This window comes from Struthio camelus, chromosome 3 (assembly GCF_040807025.1).
Source record: "Struthio camelus isolate bStrCam1 chromosome 3, bStrCam1.hap1, whole genome shotgun sequence".
Taxonomy (NCBI): domain Eukaryota; kingdom Metazoa; phylum Chordata; class Aves; order Struthioniformes; family Struthionidae; genus Struthio; species Struthio camelus.
The window spans coordinates 50330344-50349612 of NC_090944.1; the positions used below are offsets into that span (position 1 = coordinate 50330344).

Below are 19269 nucleotides of genomic sequence, written 5' to 3' on the forward strand. Positions count from 1 at the left end.
AACAGAGGCAAATATTTAAATTCTTCAGCATAAAATTATTTTGAATAGATAGATATAACCGAGCTGACACCTGCCATTTGATCTGTTTTCTGTTAATTCACGGATGGACGAATGGAACAACAGTATCCAACTACATTTGTAGGTTTATACAGAACTATGTGATTTTAGCCTTTCAAATGTTTACCACTGTTTTTTGCATGCTCATAGTTAATAACCTTTTTCGTTCTCATTAAAAGAAGCAAAAAACAAACAAAAAACCCCACAATAATTGTCAGGCATAGGAAGCCAGTACCTTACAGAGATATAACTATTTTGAAAGCTCTGAAAAATTCTGCAGGACTCATTTAAACTAAAACTTGCTCTTACTTCCTTAACGTGTAACAAGTGCCACAACCCAGACAACTGGTGAGAAGCAGCCGGTGTCAATTTCAGGGCAAAAGCTATAGGCTGAGCTAGATCTGAACGTAAGTGTAGTTCTTGACTGCAGCGCTCCCTGTAGCAGAAAAGAAAAACATAGTTTAAGAAATGCTTAAACCAGACAACGAGAATAAATCATTTGGGTAGTAAAACAAATTAAGAACAGGAAAGTCACAAGAATAGAGAAGACTGGTTAGAAGGTTAAAATGACAAAATTTTAAACACTGGAGAAGAACAGGCAACTCTAGTAACACACAAAAAACTTGCATCCTTCAAGGCTGGCAAAACCTGAATTCACAGCTGAAGGGGGAAGAAACAGCATTTTGTGTAGCTATAAGCTACATATTCAAAAAGACATACAAAACATTCACAGACAAATTGCCTTCCAGCTTTACAGTTCCTCTTGTGAAAAATCACAACTTCACTGAATCTGAGAAGCTGTATCAAGTAATTGTAAGAGCCTTACTGTATAAAAAATCAGGTTCACTGAAGTCCATAGACAAACAACTTTTTTCTTTAAGAAATGGTAAATCAGTTAAAACTAGACACACTCGGCCCCTTGAACCAACACCAGCACTTCTTAATTTAAATTAATAATGTTAATTTAAACTACATGTGTGTAGTTTACTTGGCTCTTTCTATTGCACACAAAAGGAAGCATGCATGCTAGGGTACTTTCTTCATCATCAGGTCTAATTCAGTCTTTCTGCAGTAGCCCAGCAACACGGCCATAAATATCTTCACGTTAATTCCTAATATGAAGGACTGCTGTTTCATTAAAAGGAAAATACTATCAGTAAGACAAAAAAGGTTTTAGGTTTCCCTCAACTATAATCCATTCTACAGTTAAAGCTGTTTCTGGAGTCTAACATTTTTATTTCAAGGGGCTTGGACACCAACATTCCTATATTTGTATCAATAAAAATCAGTTTAATGGAAGAAAACTACTTATTCAATATAACACTAAACAACTCTTTTGCTGATATATTTTATAACTGCCCAAGTGCAATTCTAAATGCAGGCAAGGAATGTTTTTGCTATTATACATATATATATGTGTGTGTGTGTGTGTGTGTGCGCGCGTGCATGCACACACGTGTGTATATAAACACATACATCCATACATATACACGCACAAACTTGCACATGGATTTACAACATTTTTAGCTAGGGATTCTGAATCTTGTGAAAGGAAGATAGGATTTCTCTTTTCAACCTTGTTACCTTCTTGCACAGGCCTTAGCCATATAATCTGCTGTCAGCTTGTACTGCCAGAGGGCGCCCAGAAATTCCATTGCAGGCCACAACTGAACCCTACTGCAGAGCTGAATTAGCAAGGCAGGGTCTAACTGGTTGGAGACGGTATCTTGAATAATCACTTCTTCCGAACGAGCATGCATAACTCCTTCTGCTGTCAGTTGTGAATGTACAGCTTTCAAAAAATTCTTTAGTTCACCTGTTTGACAGGGTGCAAAAGGCACATAAATGCACGTACTATACTTTTCGTCAGCAAAGACCACAGAAATCCTCCTCCTGGGCTCTTCAAAGAAAGTTACCTACCCAGACTAACATCTTCTAAGTGATTAGCTCTGAGGATCAGGCCCTCAGCTTGCAGCAATGCTTTCTTTATCTTCCATCCAGTGGCAGCAACTTTCAGACAACATATTTTTTCCTGCCACCTACTGTCGCCAAAGGCTAATCTTGACTCCCAGATGTTAAGCGGTTTGCTGAGAACTTTTAACTGGGAAAGACATTCCACACCTAGTTTATCCTGGAAACATGAAAAGAACATTTGAACAAGTGGCAAATTACTGCAACAGTGCTAACAACAAACAAAATCTGTGACTGCAGTCAAAACTTTTAGGGAAAGTTTCAAATTCACATGCCACACTGAAGTACAGGCATGCATAAACCAATCTGCAAAGACATTCACAACTTTGCAGCAATTCTAGTTAGCCCTAGTCAACACTGTAGGAAGGCAGAAATTGAAATAACTGGCCGCAATTCCTCCTTAACATAGTTTTTGATTCTTCTTCACAAGGGAGCTACCTAAGTTATACTGACAAACAACAGACGAGCATCATAACTTACCTAAACTAAGGGCAATAAACACATAAATGAATTGAAAATGCAAGAAACAATATAACATCACTTAAAATACTTGGCATTTCAGATTTTCAATTTAAATGCATTTGGATACCTAGAAAAGCCTTCCAAAGTCCTCAGTAAGCAGTGAATGTTTTGGAAAGTCTGACAAAGGACCTATGTTTATTTGTAAACAGCTGAACATCTTTAAGAGATCAGGCCTAGATAAGCAACCCTCACTTCTACTTGTGACCTGCTTTTGAAACAGGGACTTATATCCTTCAGAAATTTTTACTGTAACATTTTATTTTTTATTGAATAAACCAATTGCTGAAATAACTTTTAAGAAAAACTTGTCAAACTTAAGAGGCCTAACCTTTAAAATCTACCTCGGTTTGGCAAGTCATAAAGCAACCTCATCCTGTGTGGTGTAAAAGAAAGCACACAGTCTATTCTACATACCTGTATGTTCCCTAAATAAAAAAATGGGATACAGATATTCACAAGTCCGCAGGACAGAGCAAGTAGTAATATTTTTACGCTTGTGCATCACTTGATATCAAATAATTGCTATCTGTACAAACCACAATTAATAAAAGAAACGCTATCTGGAGAGTTGATATATTTCACAAAAAAAGATGCATATTAACACGGGTTGAAATTTCTTTCTTAATCATTTAACAAGTTCAAAAGGAATGTCTTTTTGCTGACCCAGAAGCAAGTGCTGCAAATCTCTAAGAATGTCATAAAGCATATTTGGACAACACTGGAAGTACAAATCATTTGCAAATTGAGCATCGATACCTTAAAAGGAAGTGGTCTTCCTAGAGACTTCTGTAATATCTTCATACTGGCAAAAGCACCAGCAGGATTGGCCAAGCAGTTCTGAATCTGCTGTGAAACAGACTGAATTTCTTTCGAAACCCTTGGGGGGGGGGGGGAGGGGGGGAGGAAGGAAAGAAGATAACAGTGAGTCCAAAAGCTAGAGGGGGAAAAAAGGCAAACAATTGCACCAGAAAGGAAATTTCCTTCTCCTTCCATTAAAAAGGCAATCGAAGAAACAACGGGTAAAGGTTCTAGATGGAAAAAATATGGTCAATCTTAGCCCAGTGCTAAGAAACCTGAGTTTTAAAAGCGATCAGCTATTTAACACATTGTACTTGCATCACTAATGAAATACAGCTTGGATATTAAAAGCAAATTATACTAATTAGCTAGAATGCTAACAAAAAGGTAATTTATTCAATCGATTGACATAACCACAAATCAAAGCCACTTACTTGTGCTGTTCTGATCCGATAAGCATCTGAGGAATTCTGTCTATCAAGTGCTTCATAACCCAGTGCCAGTGCAGTGACAGAAGTGACAATCCCGGTGAATCCACTATCAGTGTGTCAGAGACTGCCCAGAACCGGTCACGCCACAGCAAGCAATACAAAATCTAATAACAAGTCAAAAAGGTTAGTTTTCCCATTGTTGAGTCCTGCATGTTGCATAATACTTTGTACTCCAAGCAAGAGGAAATGCAACGACACTTGGTTCCATCAGCTTCAGAATCAGCAACACTTTATACTCAAAGGTACGTAACTAGCACTCAGCTACAGGTCCTCTAAAAATACTGGTTGTGTCTGATGGCAGTGGAACTATACACGTCAAAAAAGTGAAACGCACAGATCCACTCTACAATGTCACTGTCAGGTTTCAGCAAAACGATCTTGATGGCCTGAAAAGGGAGAGATGAACCATGCCTGTAACCTGAATGTCACCTGTCCAATTTTAAACATCCTTATCTGAGAGGTATGTGGATACTCCCTTTATCATTAGTGAAGAGAAGCAGGCACTCCTAGGACACAATTAATACCATCCTAGAGCAGGTAGAGAAGATCAGATGACAAAGCTCAGCAATGGACACTTAGGTAAGACGTTTCCCACCCAAAGTATCTGCAGGTTGACTCTACATTCCACAGAGAAGAAAGTAGGTATTAGCAAAAATAGGAGGTAGAGCACAAATACAGCCACTGAAACAGAGTACCACATGATCATCTTCCTGATGTCAGGCACATTCTGAATATTCAACAGAAGCACTGCTGTTTATTTCATGGCCCCTGAAACTAAACAGAAAAAAGAAAGAAAGAAAAAAAAAAGGTCTGCAGACTAATTTCCAATAACCCCTGTAAATGTGATATGAAAAGTCTACTCACATCATGCATGTCATCATCACTTAAGGCCACTTGAGTAGACTTCACCCAGTGAAGCATAAAGGCATCCCAAATTTCAAAGAAAGCAGCAAGGTTGACCACGATTGCATGAGGGAGGGAGTTGTAACTTCCTGGATCTACATTTGGGGAGGAGGGAAAGAAAGGGAAAGAATATTTCAGTCATATATAATGAAAATGAAAGATTTATTTCTGACTACTAGATCCCTCTCAGTGGTTGGGGTAAAACGCTTTTGGCGTAAAATCGAAAAGATCCAAGACTCAAAGTAACAAAATAGTCCTTCATTATTTGTACAATTCCCTATGTATGTAATATAAAAAACAGGAAACACCGGTCAGCTGCTTCTCTGAACACAAGCATTTCATCAGTAAGTTTTTTCCCTCTTTGTCTTAAAAGCAAACATTCTACTTTCATTAAAAAAACAGTAGAAAGAATTAGAACAAAAGGATTTCTGAAGAACTGTGCTATTTCTATTAGCCAATGGCAGAACGCAATTTCAGCTTCCCTCTACTATCTTCCTAAAGTTTAGTCAATCACAGAGAAATGACAAGCACACGTGACCTAGTAGAGGCTGCATACATATGCCGTAGCATAAGGTATATCTAATTTAGGAATAGTATGTTACATACCATTTTAGTCCTCATTTGACTGCTTTACATTCACACAATCTTCACACATTCAGGACACACAATGTCTCAAGTAGCAGATTTCATAACAGTGCAACTCAACCACGTTTAAATGTGACAATAGCACTAAAAGAAACAGTGAGAATCAATCCTACCTTTATGGAAATCCAGAGACATTCTTAAGGCGCTAGTTCTTGGCTTCTTGCTAGTAATCAAGTTCTTCTCAGTGTAGCTCCTTTTTTCTCGGTCAAGAAACAATACTGCTCTGAATTAAAAATATATAAGGACATTAAAAATCCAGCACAGTTAAAGCCTCTGCCTTATTGAATGGTGAACTACCAAGCGACATTTGTTGTTCAGCGTATTAAGAACCAAGTGTAGCACAACTAATTGCCTGAACAGAGTCTGCAGAAACAAGTATCACAAAAGTAGATTCCTGACTTCAGCAATCATGAAAAAGGGAAAAGCAGTGGGCTACTAAGCAGATACAACATAACTGCTTGTGGGATACGCGATGAGCATTTCCTGCCTTTTACTTTAATTTCAGAATTCGTGTGCCAGTATTTTTTCCTCTTATGAGGAAAAGTAGTTCCAATCCCTCCTTCCAAAACAGGGCAACTATGTGAAGTTTGATTTCAGTGCTTCCCCTCTTTTATGGTTTATCCCACAGTTCAGGTTAGTCCTGGAAGTATTCAAGCCTATGTGAAATGCCAGGAGCATTATTTCCTATATTATTAATAAGTGATAGTTTTTAGTCTGCATCTACAAGAAAGCAGAAGCAAAGAATTGAATTTTTTTGTGTAAAACCTCCGTCTGCTATTTTAGATCACATCTAACAGAACCTAAAAACATACTTGGCCAAAATCACAACAATTTATGCACCACTGATTACAGACATAAGGCTGCCTTCACAAGCCTTTTTTGGTACCTACCGGTTTGCTACGGACTTCAAAAGGATGAGAAGTTGATCTGTGTGTTCCATTTCTGTGTCAAAATTCATCGAATTTCTAATGATATCCAAAAACTGCATATTCCATCTTGGGTCCAGAGGCATCACATGTTCATCTGGGAAGGCAAAACAAGACCAGACAGGCCAGCAATGGAGACTCGATTTGGTAAAAGACTTTGTCAATCCCCCCACCTATGCAAGAACATTAGAGAAAGAAAGAGGGAGTCCTAAGAGAAAGAAAGAGGGAGTCCTAAGAGAAAGAAAGAGGGAGTCCTAAGAGAAAGAAAGAGGGAGTCCTAAGAGAAAGAAAGAGGGAGTCCTAAGAGAAAGAAAGAGGGAGTCCTAAGAGAAAGAAAGAGGGAGTCCTAAGCTCCCTCACACTCTACATATCCAAATAGAAGAGCAGCAAGTTGACTGCAGGTTCCGTACAACACAAGGGTGAAAGCAAATTAATGAGCTGTCAGGATACTCAAAAAGAGAGCCAGGGAACTCAAGTCCAACTCCATGTTCCTCCGCAGTCCAGGCAAGAGATCTAGTATCATCCAGAGAGGGTCTAGTGTCATCATACTTAGCTTTCATGCAAGTAACAAGCTTAGAAAGGAAACAATAGGCCTGAGCTCCCTGTAAAACACAGGAAGAAAACTAAATGCCTCAGCACAGGTTTCAGATCAGTCAGCACAACAATTGCTGGGCGACACTAGGATGCTTTAACTATTCAGTCAGAAACGCAGCAGAGATACGCGTTACTCTTCAGAATACGGCTTCTTAACTCCAGGCTGTAAGAATACAGCTGGGTCACTTAGGCACAGGCTGGACTCAGTCACAGCACTCATGTAGAGTCAACCACTCTAATTTGCAGAGGATGAATACGTTTAATCATCCCATTTCCATTTCTAGGCAGCAAGAACGGCTTTGTTGTTTCTTTCGCAAAGAGTAGCACCGTGCAGTCAGAATACAGCCTTCATTTGGTTATGCATATTTCTCAAGAAAGGTTGCAGTGTGTTCAGAGAACACAAAACACTAAGGTCTTGCATCAAGTTCTTCAGAAGTACCTGTCATACTTGGCTGCAGCAACTTGATCATGTTACTGATTCCAGGAGAGAGGGGACTGGCATAGAAACTACCAAGGGCTACAGCACCTGCTTCCAACTGAATCCGCACTGGGCCTGTAGGTGAAGGGGAGGGAAGGGGGAAGAGTGTAGGTGTTTAAAATAGCGTTTAGTACAAATAAATACAGCTAACTCAAATTGAGCCAGCACAAACAGCCTTAACCTCATCTGTGCGTGTACCTTGGACACATTCTGGTTGCTCTTATTTTATATTAGCTCCAAGAGGCCTTACAAGTGGTCAAAATAGCATGGCCAAAGAGACAAATCCAGTAAAGAGTTGAGTTAAACTGCTGATGCTTCACATGTGCCAACTATTAGGAACATGGCTTGCAAAAATCCATGAGAATTTATACCTTCAACTCTTTCTCTCAGTATGTTGCTTTTAAAAAATTTAGTTATATAGACACATCTGCCTGAAAACAGACAGCAAGATCAAATGTGAGCAATTCCGTTCATTTGGTGATAACATAGCTTGAGATGGCAAGGATAACTTCTCCATAAGTTTAATGTGATTAATGTAATTAAGCAATGAAGATGTGTAATTAAGCAATAAGTATCTCAGTTGCTATCTTGAATGTTCAGGCAACACAGCTTCAGTAAACTTCAGTCCTGCAGTTTCCTGGTTTTCTAACCATTCATACTTTATAAGTAAATAAATAGAAGGCATTTGACTGTTTTTACTACCAAAAAAGGATAATGGATGAGTATGGCATATTTTCCTACCTAAGCCAAAAGGTATCTGTAAAAATAACTACAGTTCAGAAACAGTACAGGTTATATGCATGCTCAAATAAAAAAAGGCAAAGTTCAGCTCAAAGTCTTCTCTTCACTCTAATCTGCACAACCTTTTTCCCTCTCTCCATGCAGCCTCATAACCTTGATTTACTGCAGGTAACTGCGAATTTGCATAGCAGCCCATTTGAATGGGCTTGATACTCTCACATACGACTTACGATCTATGAAAATACAATAAATCATCCTGGAGGCAAAAGAGAAACTTATATAACCACCTACCAAGAATTAGTGGCAGATTTTTCGCCAAGTGGTTAAGCCATTTAACTCTCAATGCCCAATCCTGATTGTTTGCCTTTTCTATGAACAATTTAACTGAAGCCTGGAGGACTTCCATTTCATCCATCCAGTTAGCATCCATCTCAACAGCGCTGAACTGGAGACTCTCAGGATTAGTGGACTGCATAATTTTCTGAAGATCTTGCAGAGTCAGTGGCAGTGTCCTGAAACACAAAGAGAACTGAAGATCACCAAACAAGGACTCAAACTGCCAGTTCCAGAAAAGAATCCATTTTGCAAGTCAAATTGCTCACCATGCAACTATTTTTAGGTAAGAACACAGCAATCCAATAATGTTTTGCCTTTATTTAGCTTTAAAGGCAACTTCTAACTTCAAATCAGCCTGAGGTGTCTCTTGTTAGGAGCTCACTATTACCAAAAATCATGCAGTGTCAGAGATGACTTAGTCCACCGCATTTCACTGACAAATTATAATTTAATCTGTGCTCCAGAATGATGTGTAAAATAGGTTATAAAAGACAAAAAAAAGTAGCCCTGAAAAACAGTATTTTGTTGCAGTTTCACAGTCTCAACATTAAATCTCAGTACCAACTTCTGTAGCTTGTTCAGTCACTGGACAAGCAAACCACAGTATTGCCCACAGTAGCAAACTAGATACAGCAAATAAGAAGTGAGATTTTACATCAGTGTTGTGAAAACAACTTTAATACTGGACAAGAAGTGGACAAGAAAATTGACAAGAAAAAGGAGTTCTTGCGTTTGGCCCCTTCACATGGGACTTCTTTTCAGGAACCTCTGTTTGAAACAGGAAATTTGGTTTTTTTGTTTTTTTTTTTTAATTTGAAGGTACTGGCCCTTAAAACACATCATGAATAAATGTTTTAAAACACCGCAATTATTTTTTGCCAGGTCAAAGGGAGAACAAAAACATTTCTGCATAAGAATTAGTGCTACCTGTACATGGAAGCAGAAAGTACGAAGGCTCATGAATATATTCAAAACTAAATACTCACTTCTATCTCCAAAGGAAACTGAATTTCCTTTCAGGAAAGGAAATCGTTTCTTTCAGGAGAGTTTCGGGGCTCCTGTCAGCTTGTAAATCCAGTGTTTACATTCATATTTTTCTGCTAAGTGCCTAGCCCTAAGTCAGTTCAAAATGGATCAAATACATTTATTAATTTGAAGACTGAATGAAAGTCAAGAATTTTGGACTGAGGAGTAACACAGTATGAGAATTAAGCTTGTATTTCCACTAGTGACTGGAAAGGTAACAGCAGCTCCAAATTCAGACTGCAGCTACCACAGTCTACCCACAATATTGACTCAAGAACAAAGTTTTGTGGGGAGTGATAACATACCACTGATATTTCACACACACAGCTTTATCTTGTTTCTTATTTATTAGACAAAGAAGTTTTCCTCTTGCCTACCTGCAATTTTTAATGTTCAGCCTATTCAGACAATACATTAGGATCTGCCCATCATTCCGGACTGTTGAAAGAAGCGAGTCTTCTGCTGCAAACAGACCCGTAGGTAGGGAGTCTGGCCACAATCCCATTGCTAGCAGGGACTCGCCCCAAATTTCATGGGAAGTTAGAGATGAAACGTGCTTCGTAACTAAATCTAATACAAGCTACAACAGACAACCAAAAAGCAATTCAGAATCACATTCAAACATGCGTTCAAGTACAATAGCTCAGGAAGGCCTTCAGTTAAAAATATGTATTATTAAATTACTATAAACCAAAGTATATACAAAAAATATATATAATCTACACCATGAGTACCAAAACACCTCAATCATAAGTGAAATAACAATCACACTGGACAGTTCAAAAATATGAAGTGACTATTGCTGTGTCCAGACGACAATGTGCACAGTTTTTCAGGTTACGGTTTAATCGAAATTAATACCCCTAAGCCTGAGCTGAAGCTGTCAAAAAACAAGTAAGCCTCAGACTTCAACTGGGATACGCTCTGGCTCCCTTACACTGCAAAAGGGTGAGCCACTGGCTACAGAAGAGGCTACAAACCATATCTATCCCCTGTGAAATGCCACAGAATACAGAATTTTTACCTTTTGGTTAATTTGTAATTGTTGTGAGCGGCCATAAACTTCCCAACAAGCTCTGTAAAAAGACTTCGCTAATCCAAAGCCTCTTTGTAGCTGCTGCACAATTAATGCAGCAGCACGAAGCAAAGGTGACAAAGACGACACAGAACCTGCAAGAGATTCAGCATTTAGGATGATATGAATGTTTAGTAACCCTCAGCACTTTCACCCTCTGAGGACAAACATCATTTTCGTAGTGCCTGAAGATCTGATCAGAATGAATCATACTGGGTCTTGAGATTTGAATGGGTTCTTCAAGGTTAATAAGAAAACCTGCCAAGACTGTAAAATAACAGGCGGCCAGCTCAAAATAAAACATCAAGCAGCAGATATGTGGAATGAAATTCATGGCCTCCAGGGGCCCAGGTCTTCTTTCAGTGTATTCTTATGTTAAAAAAAAAAAAAAAAAAAAAAAAAAAAAACCACACACACCACACACACGAATGGCCAAGACCAGGCTTTGTGCAAACTTCATACCTGGCTGATTTTCACTTAGAATTTATTGCCTACCCTACGGCTATGGACCACTGTACATATCACGGCAGTGTCTGTTGTCTCCTCAACAAAGCACCCCAGTTCCCATCTTTTATATAATCTGGGTCTATCTCTTGAGATGCAGGAGAAAAAAAAAACTTCTTACACTTTTCATGACTTTACTTACAGCTGCACATAACAATAAGATAATCAAGCTTTAATATTAAAGAGTAAATGCAAATATATGTAATGAGCCCAAACTGTTGTTACCACAGCACTGAGCAAACTCTTCTTACCTGCTATTGCTTCCTTAGTTTCTGAATGCACAGCCATAAGTGCGTCACAGATGCTATCTCCCACTAAACCCATACCATGCAGCAGTAACTTCACATCCAGGCTGTCCAGTGCATTTCCATCATTTTCCCCAGGAATGTAAATTTCAATCCCACGATTCCGCATGGCTCTTGATATTTCTCCATGAATAGGGTCCATGGAAAGGAAAAGCCTGTCAAATATTCATAAGATATTACTTAAAGCTTTAAACTATCACTCCGGAACCACCAAACCTGCTCTTCCAGGAATGCTATAGAAAATAAATCTATCTTCATAAAAGGCAAGAAACTAAGACCTAGTACGTCAGAGACACCCACTGAATTGAGAAATGTGTATGTATAATCATACTTCGAACTTCGCCACAGACACATTGCAATGCTTTTCTCAGCTATGTTTTCCTCAGCTATATCTATTTTCCATTTGCCAGCTTACAAACATAAAAAGTTAAACCTACACCCCTGAGCTCGTTTCCATAGAGAAGACTTTTAGAAGTCTTAGCAACAGCTTCAGATAAATCTATACTTTACTATACTATCTCTGTATAATCTATACTATACTATAACACTAAAGCATCCAACGTCCAAGTACTTAATACTACCAGTGAGCAACTCTAAAAATAAGAACAAATTCTGAGATACAATGCAGTGAAAACAGGTTTCCGAAAAGTCAGAAATCTTGTGTCTAATTCAGGTGAACCAGAGCACATCAGTCCCCGTGTTTATTGCGCAAATGTAAAAAGAGGCAGGAATTATAAAGAATATTCTGAATGTTCTTCACCCATCTCCCACAGGGACTACTTCAGGTCTGAGCTAAAACAGATCCATTATTTTATAGCTAGACTATATAGTACTTTCCAATTTTTTGCGGCGACATAAATTTAAAAAAAAATTTTGGGAAGGGATGGAGGAAAAAAAAAAAGGAATAAAATACCCATGTGTTCACATGCTAGCTTTCATCACCAGAATATCTGGGTATCTCAGCCTGTTTACCGTATGTATCCTCTACTCCATTACATTGGGATACAGAAGTGCTGAAATCCTAAATTAGAAATGCACAATCAATACAGAGGGACACTGCTATGAGTTCTCCAATGTAACAGTCTCTGGTGGAAGAGGCATATAAAGCCAAATCTCTTAAACGCTAAACCAAACGTTAATCAGTGCTGTCTTCTTCCTTGCCAGACAGCGCTATCGCAGCACACAGGAAACCAAACAGCATTTAAAATATCAAAAGCCTAGCTCACTGCCGATGTTTTTTTTCTAAACCTGACAGATATCCAGTGTATGCGCATGTGTGCACGCACGCGTGTACGTATACACACATACGCACACATATATAAAAATGCAAATTATCCATCTATCTATATCTATATGTAAATAAATGGCAGAAAAGGAAAGCACCTGAAATTTGGATGAGGAGCTACCGTAGGAGTTGTGCCATCTATCACACCTCTCTCACTCATGGTAAGAACACCTCCTGGTTCAAGTAAAGCATTCAAGCGGTCCAGCACAGAAGGGCTATAGTCAAAGAAAGTTTATATAGTTATGAAAAGGTAACAATCCCACCCCACTACTGATAGGAAATCAAAACGGTACCAGCCATAAGCAAAAAAGTTTATTAAATCACATGGTAACAGCAGACTGTTGTCTGCTAAGCTGTTTAAGAAGGCAGATACTGTTGCAGGGAGAGAAAGGAGAGTTACCCTTCCCATGTATTGCTATCAAATGCAAAATGCCCAGCTGTAAACTGTTCTTGAAAAGGCTAAATAAATTAGGGAGGTCAGGGGATTTAATCAGTGAAACAAGGTCATTATAATCTCTTACTTGCAAAAGTTAACATTGTCCATCAAAAGCCAGTCTCCAGACTGCAGGGCCTGAACCAACATCCCATCCACCCACTCAAAAGTGCCATGGCTGTTACGGTCAGTAGCCCGGACCTGCTGCAGTTTGAAACGCCGAAACTCTTCTACCAGGCGAGCAAACTCTGAAAGGAAGCATACCTCATATCAAGATCAACATGAACGAGGTAGTTTACTGTTCCACTCAAAAAAGGAGTTATTTTACTAATAAATGTTTCTGCTTTGCAGAGGAATATACAGCACAAGCTTTGACTCTGCAAGTAGTTGCCCAGAGGCAAAATCCATGGGGACACAGAGGGTTTGCCAGGGTAGAGAAGTATGAACTAGAGAGGCATTTTTCTCCATCCCCTCCTCCAATCAGATAAAGGATGCTGGATATTAATGTTGTATTTTACTCAATGCTTTAAAAACAAAACAAAAACAAAGCAAAACAAACCACTTGACACGTAACATACATCACCCTGCTGAAATTTGTAAAGCTGGTCTGCTTAATCTTTCAGAGACCAAATGCAAAAAAAAAAATAGCCAAATTCCCTTTCTTAGGGATGTAAGAAGACTAAAGACTTCACTGCAGATTCATAGGTGTTTCTCATTTTCTTCAGAGCAACACACAGTCTTATTTCAAATCACCCACAATACATACCTGCCTTTGAGTAAGAATTGATTTTGTTGTTCAGTCGCTGGATAAGTACAAGTATTCCCTCCAGTTTGCTCACTAGTTCAGCTGTAACACTTCTACCTCCTTCACCCAGAGATTTGGGTTTATAATTCAGGACAAAACTGCTCCAAGCACGCAGCACAAGTTCCGCATCATCTGCACAAATTTCTGTCAGGAGAAGACTGTCTCTTACTAGTGTGCTCACAGAATTCTCCACCTTGTCCAGCAGACATTGCCACGATCTAGTGATATCAACCTGCAAACACGCCATTATGGAATTAGTTCATCCAGAAGACCGTGTTGCCTAAGGCTCCATTTGGTGATTAAACACTAAGGTCACAGTGGACTGGCCACTGTTTGGTGGGAACAAGAAACATTCCCTTATCACCAAAACTGCATTTACCTGCTCAAATCCACCCAGCAGTTCAGTTGTATCCATCGCACTGTTCATTGCCATGATTTTTAGTCGATGACCAGTCAGATGTGCCAGCAGCTCAACAAGACTGGTCTTGCCAACAGCTGCAGGGCCCACCAGGATTACCATCCAGCTCATGTGCACGCATTTCATTACAGACTCAAGGGACTGTAGTGAGTGATGCAGAAGTGAGAGATTTCTGCCAGGACGAGGAATATAGTTGCCACGAGAAAGAACTGAATAACCAATCTAGAAGGGATGAACGCCACACAGGTGAGTACGCTGAGAGAGAGGAAAATGGGGGCTCAGATATAAGAGTACAAGTCACCTCCCTTCTCTCCCGCCTCCCAAAACATCTCAACAGCTTACCTGAACATTATAGGGAGCGATATGAAAAGCTCTGGTTCCTATATATACATCAGCCTCCTGGCCAAAAATGTCCCTAAACGTAGATACAACCTGAAATAGTTGAAAGAGCAAAATGGACTTATCAGTCTTGAGTTATCCATTGTTCCAAAGCCTTACTTCTGAAGTAATCTTACCTTTCAGCTTCCCAACAGTGCTATAGCAACAAATACAGTTTATTCGCAAATGTTATGTCATTCAAAATGAAGCAAATGATTAACAGTGAATTCCAGCTACCCACAGTAATTCCTTCATAAATCACATTTTCCTGCCACCAGCAATACTGTAAGCAATGTTTCTCTTTAATAAAACATACGTGAAGCAGCCACTCCATAAATAAGTTAATCGATTAAAACATTTAAAAAAAAGAGACAACGAGACAGCAGAAAGAGGAGAGAGTAAACCCATGAAAAAAATATCTGGTCATATTTGGTAAGTGACTTCAGTCTTACAGCCTAATGACTTTTAGTTTAGTTTTACAACACTAAAACTGTACTGAACAAAAGCAAAGGACTTCTAAACAAGAGAGGGATAAGTAGGTGGAAAAGGTGGAATAACCACTGTAGTGAACCAGTTTTATTAGAGGAATCTGAAGCAGTGGGTTTCCTAGGCAAAGGGGATAAAGGAGGGCATTCCCTCCAGAGGGGAATCACATGGAGATCAGATGGTTACAGCAGATAGAATGAGGGGAACCACTTGACAGGCTATATTTCTCTTCTCTGCTCCCTGTCTTGTCTGTCCCCATAAATATGCATACAATCCATATATTTTAGAGAAAAGAGTTAATATTTAATATAGGGTCACAGAAGAATACACTGCGTTTTGCTCCTGCTTAAGTCCTTTGCTGTTCTACTCGCCTTGATTCACACCATCTTTCTGCTTCTGTGATGGTAGGTAACTAAATCAGTATTTCAAAGGACAATTGAAATAGGTAGGGATGTTTGACCAAAAAAAGACTACATACTTCCATAAACATCCATACAAGTGTGTGTGTGTGTGTGTGTGTGTGTGTGTGTGTGTATACATACCACACACACTATATATATATATATATTTTTTTTCCCACATGAGAGTGGGTGTGTCCTTTTTGTTTTGTTTGGTTTTTTGCTTTTTTTCCTTTCCTCTCTAAGAGGTAATATCTATGAATGAGTTTCAGGGTACCTTCAAATTTACACTTCAACATCTATAAATACTTGCTGACTATCTGAAGAGCAAGGAATGAGAACACATAGCTCACCTTTTCTTTGTCATCCTTGGTTCTCATTCTTTCTCCATATACCAAAAATACATGCTGGCCTGGATCATAGCATCCTGGAGACTGGTCAACAAGCATAAGCTGGCACCAGCGGAAAAGATCACGTAAGTTGAACTCCCAGGGTCCTCCTTTCTGTCCCCACTTTTTTTCAACCATTACTTCTTTGTCAATCTGGAAAAAACAGCAATTCAAAAATCTCCTACTCCACCCTCATACTGGTCTTCACTAAACCTCTGCCTTTGGCACTGCTTGCAAGACAGAGAGGACACTAGAAAGAGCAAGCTTTACTAACCTTCTGAAGATGTAAGGAATTAAAGTTTGATTCTGCTTGTCTCTCATCTACTGTATTCAAAAAACAGGAGCTTTTGGTAAAATGCTACCACAAAATATCCTATGTAAGGTCACAGAACACTTTTTGAATCCCATTACATCTTTTTTTAGTTGAAAACAAATCTATTTTCTCATGACATGAGTGCTAAGGGCAGCTTTAGAAGAATGACCATACATAAATTGTCAGTGTGAATTTTAAATCCTGCACTTCACACAAAATGGCAGTATTTAAAGCCACAAAATAGCAAGCAAGTAGTTGTTTGCAATTGATATTTGTTGAAAATCTTTTATATTTGCACAGTTTTGGATCTGAATATCTTTGAATCCTTTGTCATAGACAGATATTGTCAGAAAAGATTTTCCTTTTATCACTCTCTCAATGTTCTGGAAGTACATTCCGTACCCTTAAAAACTTCTAACTGAAAAGGTCAGATGCTGCTTTCACTTGGTCCTATTACTCTAACATCATCCCATAGTAAAAAAAAAAAAAGAGAAATTAAGAGCAGAAACAGAAATATACATTTCAGTTCTTGTTAAAATACAGATTTCTTCGTCAGAGCTTGAAGAACAACTCGCGTATATGGAAAAACACTACTTTCTTAATTCATTTCTCCAAGTTTTCCAAATTCCACAGAACTAACTCTTTTTTAATAAATTTTATCTTTTACGAAAAATAATGTCCCTCCAGAGGTACCAAGTAATTCTGCAAGTGATTATCATGGTAAATGCACCAATGCACTCAGGTGGCTTTTAGTGGTGTTCTTTATTTTCTTCTGCATATATTTCCGCTCCTCTTTTCCACCCACACTTTCTCTAAAACAGTCAGAGGAAATAACGCTAGATTTTACTTTTCAACTTATTGCGTTATACCGACTTCTGCACAAAAGAAGTGAAACGATGCATTTACCTTGTTATTGAAAGCAACCATTTTAGCAATAAGACTTTTATCAATGGCAGGAAACAGAGTATTCCCAATAAACTCCATATCTGCTGCTGACAGCGGATCGACATACACCTATTGAATCAAGAAAACATTGTGTGTTGATATAGTCAGAAAACTGTAAAACAGGATCACGATGCAGCTTAAACTGAACAAATAAGCTTGCCTGTGTAAATCTGTTAAGAAAGGACTTGGGCAGGCCCTTTCTTCCACCTCCTTGTCTGTACGGATTCTGGCATCCAAAAATCTTTGTCTTCTTGTGCTGTACGTGAAAATTCATCCCCAATTCGGGAACGTAAATCTCTGCTCTGTGATCAAAGCATGCGTTTAGCCCTTCTAATACAGACTGAGAAGCCAGATTCAACTGAGAAAAGAAACAGAGACAGCATATTAATGCGCCACAAAATGCTTTCTCATAATTTCTAGTTTAGTAGGCTGGGATATACAGAAGGTGAAATTCAATTTCCTTTCTGTTCCAATATTTTCATGTTATTACCTCCAGCTAGGCTGTTCTTATACTGGAGCAGCAAAGCTAGAACTAACACTTACTATTTCTACTGCGCTCTTACCAGGATACCAGGAAATGAGCTCTGTACACGTATATGCATTTACTGCTTTGGTAAGCCAACGAACCTCTGGTGGCAGGGTGGCTTATACTGGAACTCTTATTGAGCTCAGTTAAACCAGTACCCAAAATATCCTCAGCAAAATTATTTTTATTTCAGTGCAATTTTATGCACATAAAAGTATGCATTCCAAACTTATGTTGATTCCCTTCCCAGAAAACTTTCAAGCGTAAATCTCTGGTTGGTTTACTGCAGTAACTTAGGCTGGGATCCACACCTTGTTCTGCTGTCTGAAAATCAGAGATTTAGTCAGTCTTTTACGCCCCCCCTACGGAGCGAGAATGGACAAGGGGACTTCTAGAGGAAGATTCATCTCCCTGTAAATGCAATGATTACCTTCAACTGCGCACCTAGAACCAGACGACTAAAGTTAAGCAACATTTACTTCAGCCACAAGCTCTTGAAGGTATTTATCCTACAAGCCAAATCATCACTTCTGCTCTTCCAAAACATTCCACTTTACTTGCTCTCGAAATCGGAATTTACCTCATCTAATACAATCCAGTGTCCAGCCTTTAATGCTGCTAGTAGAGGTCCATCACGCCATGCAAATTCTCCTCCCTTCCCACCTTCAACAGGCAAATCTGTCCCAAATAAGTCTGTCACATCCTTTGGGAGTAGGAAAAAAAAGTGCAAAACTTCTGTGTAAAATTGCATGAAATTCCATAAACAACTTTTGTTAACTTTACCTCATATTTTTTCCCTTCCCTTTAAACATAGCTAAAATATAAGTATTAAAAATAATTCTCTAAATTCAAGATGCTAAAAGCTTTTCCATGATAGGACTCCAGGGACTAGCTACCATATTTAACAAAAAAAAATCCAAACAAAACAACATAACCCCCAAAATCTAGGGACAAAAGACCCAGAAAGCCTTAAAGTTGCTTTCAAGTAACTTTGCAGAGGCCAAGAAAAAAAACAGCAGATAGTTATGCATGTCTTCACTTGAAAAGAACACAAGAATATTCTACCGTTTGCTCAGAGAGGTTGATTCGAACAAGATAGTTTCCTGAGGCCTTTGCCAGGGCAGCAACTAGACTGGTCTTGCCCACACCTGGTGATCCCTCCAACAGAATAGGTTTGGGAAGCTGCAGGGCTCTTAGCAGCCTTTGTGCGTTCAGTGCGGTAGTCCCTGCGTTTAGAGCATAATCTGTAATACTGTTCCTCTGAAGAACAGGGCCTGAAACAAAGGAAAAGCAAATCAGAACACAGTGAAACCAAAATGTTAATACTGAAGCTGTTGAAAATGTGTTTCTAAAAGACATCATTCAATCTGTTAACTGCTAAGTTCACTACAACAAGTAATGGAGATCAAGCTTATATCCCATTTTCAAAGATCAAGCACACACTTTCTATGTGATCTACACTTGTCTCTCGGCCAGCCTCCACTCATGCGTAAATTTGGAAAAAGTATAGGAATATACAAT

The 19269-nt window shown here is 38.9% G+C and overlaps 1 protein-coding gene across 3 annotated transcripts in view; it reads right to left on the bottom strand.

Annotated features, from left to right (window-relative positions):
• MDN1 (midasin AAA ATPase 1) overlaps nucleotides 1-19269 on the bottom strand; it is a 113641-nt gene that overhangs the window by 49041 nt on the left and 45331 nt on the right. For all 3 annotated transcript variants that reach the window (XM_068937775.1, XM_009668368.2, XM_068937776.1), the window contains 23 exons: nucleotides 18814-19022; nucleotides 18329-18451; nucleotides 17383-17580; nucleotides 17184-17291; nucleotides 15929-16117; nucleotides 14656-14745; nucleotides 14275-14535; nucleotides 13857-14127; nucleotides 13179-13338; nucleotides 12756-12872; nucleotides 11319-11527; nucleotides 10513-10658; nucleotides 9866-10068; nucleotides 8418-8638; nucleotides 7347-7460; nucleotides 6278-6410; nucleotides 5501-5610; nucleotides 4704-4837; nucleotides 3783-3943; nucleotides 3307-3427; nucleotides 1978-2188; nucleotides 1642-1873; nucleotides 367-493 (listed from right to left, as the gene is read on the bottom strand). In XM_068937775.1, the coding sequence (XP_068793876.1) occupies nucleotides 367-493; nucleotides 1642-1873; nucleotides 1978-2188; nucleotides 3307-3427; nucleotides 3783-3943; nucleotides 4704-4837; nucleotides 5501-5610; nucleotides 6278-6410; nucleotides 7347-7460; nucleotides 8418-8638; nucleotides 9866-10068; nucleotides 10513-10658; nucleotides 11319-11527; nucleotides 12756-12872; nucleotides 13179-13338; nucleotides 13857-14127; nucleotides 14275-14535; nucleotides 14656-14745; nucleotides 15929-16117; nucleotides 17184-17291; nucleotides 17383-17580; nucleotides 18329-18451; nucleotides 18814-19022 (3848 nt within the window). The remainder of the gene's footprint in view (nucleotides 1-366; nucleotides 494-1641; nucleotides 1874-1977; nucleotides 2189-3306; nucleotides 3428-3782; nucleotides 3944-4703; nucleotides 4838-5500; nucleotides 5611-6277; nucleotides 6411-7346; nucleotides 7461-8417; nucleotides 8639-9865; nucleotides 10069-10512; nucleotides 10659-11318; nucleotides 11528-12755; nucleotides 12873-13178; nucleotides 13339-13856; nucleotides 14128-14274; nucleotides 14536-14655; nucleotides 14746-15928; nucleotides 16118-17183; nucleotides 17292-17382; nucleotides 17581-18328; nucleotides 18452-18813; nucleotides 19023-19269) is intronic.